The sequence below is a fragment of the Xenopus tropicalis genome, chromosome 9 (assembly GCF_000004195.4).
Source record: "Xenopus tropicalis strain Nigerian chromosome 9, UCB_Xtro_10.0, whole genome shotgun sequence".
Classification (NCBI taxonomy): domain Eukaryota; kingdom Metazoa; phylum Chordata; class Amphibia; order Anura; family Pipidae; genus Xenopus; species Xenopus tropicalis.
In genome coordinates this window covers 25,879,756-25,896,417 of record NC_030685.2, presented here as the reverse complement: position 1 = coordinate 25,896,417, position 16,662 = coordinate 25,879,756, and the positions used below count along the sequence as shown (strand labels likewise).

Sequence of the window (16,662 nt, the reverse complement as noted above, 5' to 3'; positions counted from 1 at the left end):
AAAGACATGTTTGTTTTAAGGTGTAAAGTACAAAGCTTGTTCCACTGTAAAAAGTCAATTGATGCCCTGTCTTCACAGTAGGTTAGCAAACAAAATGTGGCAGAAATGCGACAAAAGCGAAGTTCACTTTGAAATAAACCTTTAGGGGCCCATTCATTAAAGTACGATTGAGTACGAATGAGAAAAATTCGTATTTTTTTTTATAATTTATAGAATTTTGCGTTATGTGTTAAATTACACAACTTTTTCGTAGTTTGCGTTAGTCCACGACAAAATGGCATTGGTCACATCGACTACGAACATTTTGGAATTCATTCAAGCTTTGGTATCATGACTTTCTTTTGGCCAGGTTGGAGCTGCTGAGTGCCATTGAGTCCTATGGAAGGCTTCTAAAATCATGCATTGAAATTTCAAAGCCAGAAAGGTTTTCACACCGTTTACAATTGTTCAGATACGAAAATTTTGTGACTTTTGAATCGCAACTACAATATTTTCGTATGACCAAGAAAATAATTTTTGCACATCAGAAATGATTGTTGTTAGAATTTTTTCCAAACGTGCTTTTAATTGGCGAAAATTCGTACTTTAATGAATGGGCCCCTTAGTATGGTGTAGACATGATACTCAGTGCCAATCTGCAACTCGGCGTCTTTTTTACAAAAAATATTTAGCTATTTGTTTAGCATCTATCTAGTTGCTAGGCTTCAGTATAGCATAGCAATCAAATAGTGGTTCGAATAAAAGGATGGAAAATGAACAGGATAAGGCTTGAATAGTAAGATAAATCATAAAAAGTTAAAACTGCAAAATTATAGCCTCACAGAATAAACATTTGCCTGATGATATTAGTAACCCCCCATATGAAGGCAGAAAACAAGGGCAAATAATTTAAAAGTAAACCAACCCTGCCATGTGTCTTGTAGAACGTTTGCCCTCTTAAGGTGGCCATACACAGGCAGATTTCAGCTGCCCATGTATGAGGGCCTCTGGCAGGCCTTTCCGACCGATATCTGGCCAAAAATGGCCATATGTTGATTGGACAGGCTTGATTTATCATCGGACCATATTGGCTTATTGATGCAGTCCTTGCTCCACCTTTTCCTATCACCTTCATTGCAATGTAATCATTTGGCTCGAGGAAGTAAAATAAAGGAAGTAAAATAAGATGAGGGTGACAGGAAATTTCCTTCACAAGAACAAAAAAGTAAACATTTTCCATATAATCAAGCTTATCAGTTGTTACTTCCTCTGTTCAGTATGTGAATTGCAATTATGGATGCAAATGTAAAAAAGCAGAATATCAATAACACTTGTATCTATTCTATAATGTGTTTATAGTGGTAAGTAGGCACTGCATAAAGTACACTTTTTAATGTGAAAGAAAAAAAAATCAGTGAAAAAGTGTGTGTGTATGAGTGCGAATGCAATAGACTAGATTGCAAGCTCCTCCATAGTTGAAGCTGAATGTTGAACAGTATCAGTAAAGCAGCACTGCATACATGTGACTGTGCTATAACAAAATATAATAACTGAATTGTTTCCTTGTAACTTTAAAGGCAGCTAAAACCTGCTGCTCAGCTAAACAATGACACCACAAAATTGGAAGAATCTTGGGTTGGTGCAGCCACAGTATGGAATGAGAAATAATAAAAGAAAAAACTTCCAAGGCATTAGAGAAAAGAAAACATTTCCAGGTGTTCCGCATTTTAAAAACTTGTTTTTGTTTAAACAAAGATACAAGTTAATATTCCACTTTTCAGTATCAACTACAAATGCAATAAATGCGCATGAGGGCAGTAAAATAACAGTGCTCCCTCTTTATACCACTTCTATTTATAGTAATAATATTGGGGGGAAAAAACTTGTTTAGGTGACCTTCAGTGGCAGGGGTGCACGGGGAGATTAGTCTTGTCGTGGGCGACTAATCTCCCCACAATGCTATACCACCAGCTAGAATCTAAATCGCCGGTGGGATGGCATACGCAGCGCCACGATTTGCCAAAGTCGCCTTGAGAGGAAACCAGGTGACTTAGGCAAAACGTGTTGGGGCATATGCCATCCCACCGGTAATTTACATTCTAGCCGGTGGGATGGCATTGCGGGGAGATTACAAAGATTTGTTGCGTGGTGACCAATTTCCCCGTGTGTAACTGCCCTAAGGTATGGAAATTCAAATACAGAAATATCCCTTATCCAGAAAACCCCAAGCGAGTTAAAACGCAGGTTGCAGGTCTATGTTTTTGAAATTGGACATGCACAGGACTGCCTCACAGCTGCAGTGCCTTGGGTAGGCAGGCGATAAAGGCAGTGTGTGGAGTATGTATGTTCTGCCCAAGACTGCGTGGGTGCCCTTCATGTGTATTCTAGTTGAATTTCCCCAGACGTGTTTGGGCAGTTAGAGTGTTAGCTTCCTTGCAGTAGGGGCTATTTATAAATCCATTGCATAATATATTAGCACCGTGTTATTAAAGGATTATATTCTAATACTACAACAAAAAATGAATCACATATTCTTTCATGGACCGGTACGAAACCTGTTTTCAAGACTGCTCAGGACCTGAAGATTTCCAGATAAGGGGTCTTTCTGTAATTTAGATTACCATACTTTGAGTATGCTAAAAAGCATTTAAGTTTCATACGAAAATTGGTGCATGTATGGTGGGAAACAAGGCGACAGACATTGGTAAAAGCCTTGGATATCAGAAACTTTTGATCGGCCGCCTTTGAAGGTGCCTGAACATTGTAAAATGTTAATTCTGAATTGTCAGATAGGATTAAGAGTTCCTTTGTTTTTACCTGCATTTCTGATGATTCAGCTCTCAAATTTAGCAGAGTGGATGAACCATCTTTTCTATGACCAATGGTCGTGGGAAAGATCATAATTGCAGCGTGTAAGGCCACCTTAAACCCAGTAGGATTGTTTTGCACCAAATAAGGATTGATTATATCTTAGTTAGGATCAATTATTTGATTAAAACCGAGTCAATTCCCATAATTCGGGGCTTTCGCGATAACAGATCTCATACCTGTACTGTTAAATGTAAAAACATTTCAAACTCTAATATGTTTCCCTAACAAGCCCAACTGACGGGTTTTCTTTTTTCTTTTTACAAAAAACTGCAGCATGGTGCAACTTGACTGGACTCGCAGCCAGAATAATTAGCGTGAACATCCCCACTGACAATACACAAATGCCAATGTCTCGCTTACACGTGACGTGCCTTTAATGTGTAAATGGTTGGCGATTGTATGCAGCATGGGGTTCAGAGAACCATGAAATATACATGTGAAAAAATAGGCGGGAGTCCGCCCTTCATATAATATACACAAGATATAGGACGTGCAGATAGAAACCGTATGGGCATGTTATAGTTAATACTTCCGATACTTCTGATGATGGATTAAGCAAGCAGCATCACAGATTTTGACTGTGAAGTTACATATTTAAAACGTGCTGCACCCTGAATTAAAGCAATTAAAAAAGGTATGGTGACTTAATTGTCTATTTTCATGGTGATTATTATGCAAGCCATATGCTTTATTTAGAATAAGCACGGTTCATTATTATTAACAACACATTTATAATGCACCTACATATTCCACAGCGCCGTACAATACACTGAACATACAGATAACATACAAAACTACAACTGGTAACCAATACAATACAAAGAGGACAGGCAGCATGGAAAACCTGGCAAATGTGATAATAGCCCTATGGTCTCAGTCTGCCCCAGGGCTCCAAAAAAAAAAAAAAACACCAAACGAGGGAAGCTTTTTACATAGGTTAAAGAGCCTAATTATGTAACCATCTCTACTACATTCCTCTAAGAATCAGAAAAACAATGTCACAAATTGGCTATGCCTCTATTAGGGCTCTGGTACACGGGGAGATTAGTCGCCCGTGTCTGCCATCCCGCCGGCGATTTACACGTTCGCCGGTGGGATGGCAGGGGGAAGGCAACTCGGGGAGATTAGTCGCCCGCGAGCAGGGAGTTTTGCCGCGGGCGACTAATCTCCCCGTGTACCAGAGCCCTTAGAAAGGACTGTCTAAATTTACAATGTAGACTGGAGCGGATTTAATAAAGTTAAAATGAAGAACAGAAACCATAAAATAATGACATCACATGGGGATAGCCATATTCTTCATTTCCCAGGGTGCCACAACCATGTGATTTGTGCTCTGATAAACTTCAGTCACATTTTAGGGCTGTGATACACGGGGAGATTAGTCACCCGCGACAAAGGAAGATTTGTCACGGCGCGACCAATCTCCCCGAGATGCCATCCAATTGGCTAGAATGTAAATCGCCGGTGGGATGGCATACGCGGCAGCGCGATTTGCCAAAGTTTCCTCTCAAGGCAACTTCGGCAAATAGTCGCGAATGCCATCCCACCGGTGATTTACATTCTACCTGGTGGGATGGCATTTTAGGGAGATTAGTTGCCCGCGACAAGGGAGATTTGTTGTGGTGAAACTAATCTCCCAGTGTGTCACAGCCGTTACTGCTGCTTTGCAAGTTGGAGAGATATCACGCCCCTTCCAGCAACCGATTGGCAGAACAATGGGAAGGGAGCAAGAGAGCAGCTCCCAGTAGATATCAGAACAGCACTCAGTTAGAAATCCAAGTACGGCTTGGGACTCCCCCAGTTATATGAAGAACCTGAAACCAGTTCTAAATTGTAGCACTGGCTCTTTCTGAAGGCTCAGACTCAGGCACAATGCAGATGGCTGCCACCAATATTACAACTAAAAAACAAATACAAAATTTAGAAATAAAAGTGCACCATAAAAATCATGACAGAATCCCTTAAACAGGAACAAATTTTATTCACACTACCGGAATATAAATTATGGACAACCATCCTAGCCAGAGTGTGTTTCTGTTTTTCAGTGAAGGGAAGCAAAGGACAAGGAAAGTCTTATCTTGGGGTGACAATATGTTAGACACCCCCAAGTGAATTCAATTGCTACGGTTTTTTCCCAAGCCAGTGCTACTTTTAGGAAACAATAGTGGAGTGTTTCTCATCCATCTTACTTACCTTCCCCAAGCATCCCTCAGCAAACTTAAGCATTATGCATGTATGAGTCTAAATCTGCGCTAAGGACAACTGAGGAAGGATAGTAAGCAGATGTTTGGGGCAGATGTTTTGTTTCCCCCCCCCCAAAATGAGCATCGGCCTGGGAAAACACAAAAACCTAGCAAATAAATTCACTGAGGGTGCAGGAGGTGGTCATGAAGTCCCTGTACAGCAGTTACCACACCCCAATATTACTAAATGTAGAGCACTCTAAAGCTGGCCATACACGTGGCGATCTGACGACCATCGGTCGCACGAAACATCATCAGATCCACCACACACAGTCAGGGCTGAAACAGCAGATAAGGAGGTAGAAACAATAGGATTTCTATCTCCTTCTGCCGATTCAGCCCCGACGGCAGATTTTGGTCAGGCGACTTTTCTATGGCGCCCAATCAAAAATTTCTAACCTGGCCGATCGGCGAGTCGACCGATATCAGCAGCTTCCTGCGATATCGGTCGACTCGCCGACTTGCCATACACACACCGAATATCGTACGAAACGAGGTTTCGTACGATATTATCGGTGTGTATGGCCAGCTTTAGGAATGGTTACAGGCTGACAGAGGTGTTTTGTCAGCCACTTTACTCCATTGGGATAGCCAATACTCCAACTGTAAGTAATACCAAGTCAGCCTGAAAGAATTCCAAGTCAGGGCAGAAAAGGTTAAGAAACCATGCTTTAAATGGAAACCCTTGACAGAGCTGACTCCACTTGCCCATGATATACGAGACCCCTCTATCTATAAATATACACATCTGAAACACTGAATCAATAACAAGATGTGAGGAAATGCCTTGATTACCGTCAGTAACCCCCCCCCCCTTTATTTATTTTTATAAACATTAGAAAGCGGTAAACACCATTTGAAATCTTACAAAATGCAAGCTCGGGGTCTCCACTGCAGTCAGAGACAGAGCAACAGTTAGGAAGGAGGGGGCCCTGTCAATGCTGCCAAGCTTGGGGACCCCATTTTAATGAGGGGTAAGGATGTGGCACTTATACTGTAATGTCACCCACTATGACCTACAGCACTTATATTTGCCTATTTGTGTCTGTTAGTTACCCCTCCCATATAGATTGTAAGCTCTACGGGGCAGGGACCTCCATCCTCTTGTGTCCTCGACTCTTAACTTATTGCAGTTGTATTTATTGTTATACTTTGTATTTATCTATCATCTTAATAACCCCCTGTCTGTATTAATGTATTCTACTGTACAGCGCTGCGTACATAAGTAGCGCTTTATAAATAAAGATATACATACATACATGTGCAGCTCCCACAATCTAAATGATTCCATTATTCCTATGTGTGTAGCTACATACTGTAATCTTGATGTATAATCTCTGTAAATAATATCTTTAAGGCCTACACTAACACCCCCCCCCCAGGGGCCCCTCTAATGTAAATCTCTCTTCCTTGCCCCTCCCCCACCAAATAGGACCATGCATTTAGATCCCCCCCCAACCAACCAATTTATTACGATACGACTCAATTGGGGGTATTACCCATGATTATTAAAGTACTTAGGAAGGGTCTGATGGCTGCAGGGGTAAGAGCCCAATGCAATGGCTGCCCGAGGGAGAGGGACGGGGGCAGACCGTATGGCTTACCTGCACCTGTTTCAGGAAGTGGAGCTGCTTGGACCCGACCCAGCGTCAGGATGAGCAGGAGTCCGAAGCCCTCAAGGGTAAGGCCAAGTCCCTTCATGGCCCTACAGTTCGAGGCTCAGTGAATAGAGGTCCAGAGCCGCGCAGTGCGGCGGTAACCCAGTCCTCCCCCGGCTGGCAACGGGGGACGCAGTAGTGTAAAAGGGGGGGGGGTATGGATACGCACCGAAGCTTCTCACTTCCACCCGCCGCTGTCACCCACCAACCCCCATAGGTTTCTCCCGGGCTCTTCAGTCGACATAATCCCCGCACAGCTCATAACTAGCAGGCCTGTGCCGCCACAGACACCGCCGCAGTTTCCTAGGAACCTTCACCACACAGCGGCCGCCATATTCTATGACATCTTACGGGGTAAGGGCGGGAGGGGAAAAAAAAAAAAAAAGACGAATCCATGTTTCCGATTGGCAGGAACGTTAGCCAATAAAAATAGAAACCAGCTTCTCTTTCTGACCAATGAATATCGAAAAGCGTGAGTGGGAGGGGCTGTGAGTCAAGGTGAGATCTATGATGTCATCGGCAGAGCAAGTCAATTTCCATAGGGAGGGGCTTGCAACCGGTGTGGTAATTCGGTGGCTTTAGTACTACGAATCCCAGCGTGCCTTGTAGAACAGCAATGGGGGAGGCGGAATTATAGAAATTGAAAATGATTATCTTTTCCCTGGAATTAGCACCTGTTTTAAACACAACGAAAATTGTACATTTTACTCCAATCCCTCCAATCCCAGCCTTTCCTGCTCAATAGGGACATTTGTGGGCATTTTTGGCAGGGGCGGCTAGCTATTTTAGTATGGAACTATATAAAATATTAGGCTAGGGCCTAGGAACCTCCTTCTTGCATCTCAACAATTAGCACTTCATTGTAACTGCATACATTGTATATTGGTACTACAGGTATGGGACCTATTATCCAGAATGCTCGGGACCTGGGGTTTTCCAGATAAGGGATCTTTATGTAATTTTGATCTGCATAAGTTAAGTCTGCTAAAAATCATATTGAACAAACCAAATAGGCTTGTTTTGCCTCCATTAAGGATTACTTAGATCTTAGTTGGGTTCAAGTACAAGGTAATGTTTTATTATTACAGAGAAAAGGGAATCATTTAACCATTAAATAAACCCAATAGGGCTGTTCTGCCCCAATAAGGGGTAATTATATCTTAGTTGGGTTCAAGTACAAGGTAATGTTTTATTATTACAGAGAAAAAGTAATTTTCTTATAATGGAGTCTATGGGAGATGGCCTTATCGTAATTCTGAATTTTCTGGATAACGGGTTTACATATAAGGGATCCCATAACTGTACTGTATGTTCTAGTATTGTGTTGTTCCCTTGTTTAAAACTACAGCTCTTCATTTACAAGTAGTAAGATGTAAAGAAAAATATATTGACTTCAATGCCAGTTTGAGTGCCTTTTTGTTCCACAGGTGGTGGTTGTGGGCATTTTTGTGGCAGCTGCGTATTCTGAACCTAAGATACTGAGCGCATAAAGCTAATGGGAAATCCAGATGGGGACCTTTCCACTTATGTCGAATGTGCACAAATGTTCTTTTCTACCAAGCACCACATGATGATGTTGCACACTAGGTACTGACTTTACTAGGAGTCCTGAAGCAGTGACTAAGAAGTAGTTTGGACAAGCAGATTAGTCCATCCATGGGACAGTCAGTGGCCTAACTACCATACAGCAGACCAAGGGCACTGCTGCTATGAGGAGATGAGATACGCACCCCTGGTAACTTACTTTCAGCACTACTGATGCAGCCCCATTCTATACAAAAAGCCTATGGGGCTGATTTACTAACCCACGAATCCGAATGGGAAAAATTCCGATTGGAAAACGAACATTTTGCAACTTTTTCGTATTTTTTGCGATTTTTTCGTAGCCGTTACGACTATTTCGTAACCATTACGACGCGCAAATTGACGCAAATTTTTTGTAGCCGTTACGATTTGTTTGTATCTTGCCGCGACTTTTTCGTATTGAGCGCTCGTAAACTGTGGGCAAACCTTTCAGACTTAGCATGATTTTGGAAGCCTCCCATAGGACTCAATGGCACTCTGCAGCTCCAACCCGGCCCAAGGAAAGACTCACATAGGACTCAATGGCACTCTGCAGCTCCAAACCGGCCCAAGGAAAGTCTCCCATAGGGCTCAATGGCACTCTGCAGCTCCAACCTGGCCCAAGAAAAGTCACGATACTGAAGCTTGAATGAATCCGAAACTTTTGTACTCGGCGCGAAGGCTACGAAAAAGTCGCGACAATTCGCAAAAAAGTCGTAGCGGCTACGAAAAAGTAGCATTCGGACGCTTTTCGGACGTTCGTGGATTAGTAAATGTGCCCCTAAGTGTAGAGGGGTAAGGGGAGGTGGCATCCTATTGGCTGCCTCAGGGCAACACTAGGGGATGCCCCTGCAGCAGATTACCTAGGGGGCCCAGATCTCAGGATCTGCTGTATGGTAATCCCCCCTCCCCTGCACTTTAAACTTTCCCACTCTCTCCTTTGCTGCAGGCAGGGTGGGGGCCTGAGGGTTCGTGCTGGGTCCCCCGTAGATTTTGTACAGGGTGCGTTCAAGGAATGCCACTGGGTACAGCTCTTTTTATGTGTCCTTACATCAGTGGTTGTCAAACTCGTCTGGTTCAAGTCCCAATGGGAATTCAAACTTTTGATCAGTGCCCCCTCATCTCGAAACAAGGTAAAGGAAAAAACATAGGGGTATCAGCCATTCAGCCATAGTTGCCAGAATATATAGGACACATGTTTGTCCAAAACCTCACTCTACTGGGCTTTCAGGTGTATCTAAAGGAGCAAATAAATATTCCCCCAGCCTTAGGGTTGAGCACTCAGGCCAGGGTCAGACTGGGCTGGTGGGGCATTGGGAAAAAAAACCTGCTGCGCTGCAAATGTGGGTGCTGACACTCCTCCCCCATCAGAGTTGCAAGTGTATACATGGTGTTGTGGGGTTAGCGTTGGAGTAGGACCCAGTGGGCCCCTGGCACCTCATTCCAACACTGCCTCGGCACTGCTTCAGGCTACAACAGGGGAGGGGCATGAATGTAGCATCCAAGTGTGCCTCCTGTCCAGTTTTGACCTGGATAGCCCAGTTTTTCAAGAGGCTGTCGAGGTCAAAACTTTCTGCCGGTTTTTAACATTCTGAAAACCAGGCAGAAATTCTCTAAATTGTGTCTGGCGGATGCAATAACCCCGATTCCATAGGCATCACACTTCCAGAAATGACAGGTGATGATGTCAGTGGCTTGCACGATGACGTCGGCGACACATGCTGCCAATGCTGTCACGTTGTCATGCTGTCTTTGTCCGGGTTTATAACAGGGCACAGGGCAACCCTAGAAAAAAAACTTTATAATTGTTGTTATAAAAAGAAACAAAACAGCATAAAAAAATTGGTGAATGCTTAATGCAGCCCTTCATCGCAGAGCTGAGCCCTTTCCTGGCAGCTGAAAGATCTACTGATAAAAAACACATGTATTTTACACACACATATAATTGCCCTTTTGAAAAAAAACCCTTCTCAAAATACCTGTATTATGTGCAAGTCATAGAAGGTGTGACCTTTGTCACAAATGAAAGTGCTAAAGTAGTTGAAGAGGAAACTCGAATGCGCATATATTTTTGTTTTAAATGTGTGATAAACATACAACTTGGCACCCCAGTAATTTATTGTTTAAATTCTTTTGTCTTTTCATGTGTGTCACCCAGAAGAGGTCAACACTTGCCCTCAAAGTCTGTTTGTGTTGTTGTATATCACAAACAATGAGTGTAGCAGTGCTAAACTATGCCAAGGTATATCCTATTTCTGGCTATTTTTGTATTTAAACGTAAGGTCCCCATACACGGGCCGATCCGCTCGCTTGGCGATGTCTCCCGATATCCCCCACCTACAGGTGGGGGATATCAGGAGAATCCAGGCTAATTCGATCGTTTTCTAATGACAGGTATAGGCAAAGTCGGTCAGGGGACCACATCAACGAGCCGATGCGGTCCCCGATCCGACTAGATTTTTTAACCTGCCCGATTGAGATTTGCCCGATTTCAGGCCAGCTATCGGTCAGGCAGGCCCGTTGGTAGTGCCCATACACAGGTCGATTAGCTGCTGAATCGGTCCAAGGGACCGATATCGGCAGCTAGAATCTGCCCGTGTATGGGGACCTTTATGGATGCAAGCTGCCATATTGGTTTCCTCTGTCGAGGTATGTCTGAACACAATGTGTCCCTTTGCTCTGGAGATACAAATGGTACTCAAGGAAGGAAGTTGAATGGGCAGAAAAACATTGATTTTCATATCTGCATTTCTTCTTTCGCACAATAGTTGCCAACAGTCCTGATTTTCAAGTACAAAAATTGGAGGAGCTAGTAAGAAACAGAAAAGGATTTTTTGATGGTGGTATTTTTAGGAAAAGCTCTAGTGCAAGCACATTGCAAAGTCTCACTCCCAAGCTTCCATTTAGAGTAGGACCCACAACTGATTTTCCCCTGTCCTTACAGGGCCCTCCTTCAGTCATGGGGGTCTATTCCCCATTTAGTGACACCACTCCTGGGAAGAAAGGCTTCTGTATAGCCCAAAATATTTGTGGCTATTGTGTGTTTTATTTCTAAGTGGAACTGCTGAGGTGGGATGCTTTAAGTCACAGGTGGGCTTGTTGTAAAAACCCCATTAATGGACCCCCTAACCAAAAACATTAGCGGCAGTATTACAGGGATTGCACGGAATCCAGGATTCAGTTCAGGATTCAGCCAAGATTCCTCCTTTTTCTGCTGGATTTGGCTAACATGGTTGATGGTGGGGAAAAAACCCTTCTACCCATTTATTAAAGCAGCCCTGGTTTAGGGTGGCTGTGCAGCATATTTTACCACCCTTGGCAATGTGACCTTTGATTTGCTTTTGGGATACCCACTGTATAAATTCTATACAAATACAGGGTGTAGTCTTGATTAACCCACGTCAGTAGCTCTCGTATTTACTTATTCTCTCTCTTAGCGTGCATTTTTGATTTCTGAAAGCAGGCCATGTACCTTAGTCATGCCGTTGCCTTGACACTTATACACACCCAGCTTTTTATAGGGCTTTAGACATTAAAGAGTGCCTGGTTGTTCACCATTACAGTCAAACTGGTTTGCCATCTGTTTAAAAATATTATGGGAATATAGGATAAAAATGTATAACTTCTGCAGGCAACCATTGACTAAATAAATATGTTAAAAATCATTCTCATGTAAATTGTGCTTTTATTCATCCCCAACATGTTAGGCTTTTAGCTTTGAAGGCAGCCTTTTCCCTTATTCCCTAGCTGCCAGTGCATGTTTGCCGAGGACACGTTCTCCATTGTTACAATTTCAGCTGGGTTTCCATTTTCCTGAGCATGGCTTTTCAATACATTCTCAATTTATGCAAAGTGTTTAATCATCTTCTTTTGTATGGCTGATTCATGTGATTGTGCGCCATTAGCCAACCGCCATCAGCTCTGCAGTGTGGGGATTCAAATGGTTATCATACAAAAGCAGGTGTAAGTGCCAGACTTAGACTAACAATTAGATAACGCAATTACAGATACATACAGTATATACTAATTGTCCTGCTGTTATTTAGAAGATTTGACCAATTTACATTTCAATGCTCTGTCGCAGTGCTGTCCAACTTCCGTGGTGCCGAGGGCCAGAATTTCTCTATCATACATGGTGGAGGGCCGCTAATGGAAGCCAGTTTTGACCACTCCCCCTTTTTAAACTACACCCACTTCAAACCACACCTATTTTATCACAATGGTGGTAGCACAGCAAAATCCCAAATGCTTGGTCCTTACAGCGAGGATATCAACCGTCATTCATATGTGAAAGAATTATATTATGTCATATTAAGTTAAACCCTTAAATCCATATGCCTCCTCCTCCCCTGTGGATAGCACAGCAACCCCCAGCACATAATTACACATATTAGGGACCATTTAATGGCTATTTCCAACTGCTAACAAACCCCTGCCAAGTTCACCTCCCACAGGCAGCATAGGGCAGGCAGAGTATGGCACACACATGCAGCACTCTGTCTGCCCTATGCTGCCTGTGTGTGCCATACTCTGTCTGTCTTATGCTGCCGGTTTGTGCCATACTCTTCCTGCCCTACCCTGCCTGTGTGTGCCACACTCTGCCTGTCCTATGCTGCCCGTGTGTGCCATACTCTGCCTGCCCTACCTGTTAGTGCCATACCCTCCCTGCCCTGTGCTATGTGCCATAATCTGCCTACCCTATGCTGCCTGTGTGTGCCATACTCTGCCTGCCCTACCTGTTTTTGCCATACCCTCCCTATGCTATGTGCCATCATCTGCCTACCCTATGCTCCCTGTGTGTGCCATACACACAGGCAGCATAGTCCAGGCAGTACCTACAATGTCTAAGGTGTGAACAGGTGAACAATTGGGGTGATTACAGCCTGAGCCTGAGGTGTGAACACTGCAGGGGGTTAACAATGCAGGGATTAAAAGGTGTGAACAACACAGGGGATTACATGTTTAAACAATACAGCCTGATTAAAGCCTAAATCAGAGGTGAGAACCATGCAGGGGGCCAGTTTATCTCAGTACTGATACAATTTAAAGCTTACACAAAGGTAAGCCATCAAAGCAGCCAGACAGGTGGGGGGCCACACAGAGGGGGGTCGAGGGCCGCATGCCTGTTCCTTTAGGGCTTTGGCACACGGGGGAGATTAGTTGCCTGCGACAAAACTCCCTGTTCGCGGACGACTAATCTCCCCGAGTTGCCTACCCCTGCCATCCCACCGGCGAACATGTAAGTCGCCGGCGGGATGGCAGACGCGGCGGCGCGATTTCAACATTTTTTATTTTCGTGGTTTTAGTGGTTTTTTAACCACGATTAAACTCATTGGAGCATATAAACATTTATAAAAAATTTCCCCCGGGCGGTAACCCATAGCTACTAATCAGCGATTATTTTTTTTCAGCCAACTCCAGGTTAAACAATGAAAGCCAATAGTTGATTGGTTGCCATGGGTTACTGCTTTGGGCAAATTTGCCCAGTGTTTACAAATGAACCCCATGAATATCAAGTGATTTATTAAAACCACCTTTTAAAAAAACAGAGGGATGAAAAAAAATGTGAAAACCACAACTGTTTCATGTTTTACGATGTGTGGAGTGTCTCAAAAATCTGAAAGCCTCTAAAACCACACTGCAAAAGAAGATCTTTCATTTGGAAACAGGACAGCTGCCTGTTGACTACTACATGACCTCGACAGGTTAGATGGCAAAGTTTTGTATTTGTGTTTTCATGGTTTTTATGCTTAATATGCCCCCCTATGACAATTTACATTTGGTCTTCATTTTTTATGGATTCAGCAGCTCTGTAGTTACTAGGGTCTTATTTGCCTTAGCAACCAGGTGGTAGTTTGATCAGTTTGTAAACTCTGCCTTTGAGTGGATGTTTAAAGAAAGGCATCTCCAGAGAATCACACTGCAGACGAGGCTGAAGTTGAGGCTTAGTTCCAGCTATCTCCAAGCGAGTCTCCCAGCATATTAGATGGAATTTAAAGGAAAAAGAAAGTCAAAGTCATTTGGGGGTGCCAAAATGTTAGGCACCCCCAAGTGACTTTAACCGCCTACCTTTCACCCCGGGCTGGTGCCCCTGTTCGGAGAGAACAGCACCAGCCCGGGGTAGCTGCCTGCGCTTCCTCCTTTGTGATTCGCTGCGCGCGCATGCGCAGTAGAGTGAAAAGCCGAACTTAAACATTAAAGTCGGCTTTTTCGCTCTACTGTGCATGCCCGGCCACCGGCATATTAGAAAGCGGAAGCTGGAAGAAGGAAGCGCTCCGCTCCAGGTGCCCCGGGCTGGTGCTGTTTTCTCCGAACAGGGGCACCAGCCCGGGGTACGAGGTAAGCGGTTAAAGTCACTTGGGGGTGCCTAACATTTTGGCACCCCCAAGTGACTTTGCCTTTCCTTCTCCTTTAATGTTCCATTTATTAATGGAATTTAATGCATTTAGAAACCCGGAAACTAGCATTACAACAACAAAATATAAATTAATAAAAAAACACTAGCCCATAAAAATTGGCCAAAATGCTTATGTCTGCTTGTTATAATGTCCTATTATTTTTGCACTTTACATAAGAATACATGCATACAGTAGCTGGGGAGAGAAGATTTTTTAAGGACTGAAATAACATGTTAGGTTACTGGCGTAACTATAACCATGGTCGCTGTGGGGCCCAATGGCTCGGGGGGACAGAGGGGCCCAGACTGCAGGGTCTCCATTCTTTATAGCTGTGGAAGGCAATAAATATCCCCTTCCCTGCCCAAGATTTTTGTGGGGTGGGCCCAGAAAGTTACCGGCAAGTTACGCCACTGTATTTGGGTTCACCATATAATTAACTTTTAATAGTGCAGACCATAGCATTCTTGTTCATTTGCATTTCAGTTCAGTTGCATGTCGAGATGATTAAAAATACTTTATTTGAATCTCATTTTAATACAGTGCATATTGGAAAAAAACAATATTTGGTTTGAAGAAGACATTTATAACTTGGTACTGCCTTGGGAACAAGATTTGCATTAGGCTATGCCAACCTGTTCATGGGTTATTGGGAATTGTGCCATATAACTCCCAAATGAAATGCTGATGTGGATAACTTCCTGTGGTGCAGATACAAAGATTATATTATAAACATCTAGAAAGGGACACAAACTGATCTTGTACAGTATATATACAGTGAGGAACATAAGTATGTTGCAGTGTGTGCTTGTTACATGAGAACTAAGGTGCTTGCTCTTGTGCTAGTGCTCTACACTTGCACCCAAAGGAAAAAGTAAATGACCCATTCAGTCTTCAAAACGTGGTGACAGAGAATTCCTCAGCAACCAAATAACAACAACTTCCTGTGGTGCAAATACATAGATGATATTATAATCATCTAGAAAGGGACACAAACTGATCTTGTACAGTATATATACAGTGAGGAACATAAGTATGTTGCAGTGTGTGCAAACCTGGTCAAGAACTAAATATTAAATCATATTAATGATTTTCTCAGGTGTTCAAATACTTATGTGCAGCAGTGCAATACAAATACATTCTTTAAAAATCATACAATGTGATTTCCTGAATTTTTTTTTTTAATGCTGTCTCTCACAGTGGGAATGCACCTACAATGTGAATTTCAGACGCCTCCATGATTTCTAAGTGGGAGAACTTGCAAAATCGCAGGGTGTTCAAATACTTATGTTCCTCACTGTAAATTATATAAGGAATAATAATATGACATATAAAAATAATAATGATTGTCATTTTACATTTTCATTAATTTATAAAAGGATAATTAATAAGTTACTACATACATTTTCTAGAACTGAGCTATACGTCAAAAATATGAAGGTCCACTGTGAGATTAAAAAAGATGGATGTATGTAATCATGTGCCAGCAGGAAGCAATCCTCATCCACACATTATTTACAATATTTACAAGTTTTAACGCTACGAAAAAATCGACAGATTTTGTGCAACTTTCGGAATGGCTACGAAAAACTCGCGTTTTTTCGCGCAAATCATATTGGTAACGAAAAAGTCGCGACAATTTTCCGAAAAAAATCACAAAATACCGATCATTACGAAAAAAACGCAATCGGACGCATTCGGCCCGTTCGTGGGTTAGTAAATGTGCCCCTAGGTGTTGGCAGGGTAGGCAGCTACCTAGGGTGCAGCTTCTGGGGGGCGCAGTTATGGAAAAATAAAATTTTTCTAATCTCTCCATTCTTGCCCTGGCTTGTGTTAAGTTCACACATGAGAGGGTAGGAATGGTCCGCAGAGGTGGGGGAGAAAGAGGTTGCCATTGCTTATATTAGTGTTATGCTGCTCTTTTATCCAGCAATGGCCATTGCAGGCAGGTGG

The 16,662-nt window shown here is 43.0% G+C and overlaps 1 protein-coding gene across 1 annotated transcript in view; it reads right to left on the bottom strand.

Annotated features, from left to right (window-relative positions):
* lmtk2 (lemur tyrosine kinase 2) overlaps window positions 1-7,108 on the bottom strand; it is a 39,938-nt gene extending 32,830 nt beyond the window's left edge. Inside the window, exon 1 of the mRNA XM_002931972.5 lies at window positions 6,698-7,108. Within this exon, the coding sequence (XP_002932018.3) occupies window positions 6,698-6,794 (97 nt within the window). The 5' untranslated portion in view covers window positions 6,795-7,108. The remainder of the gene's footprint in view (window positions 1-6,697) is intronic.
* Between the last annotated feature and the right edge of the window lie 9,554 nt (window positions 7,109-16,662).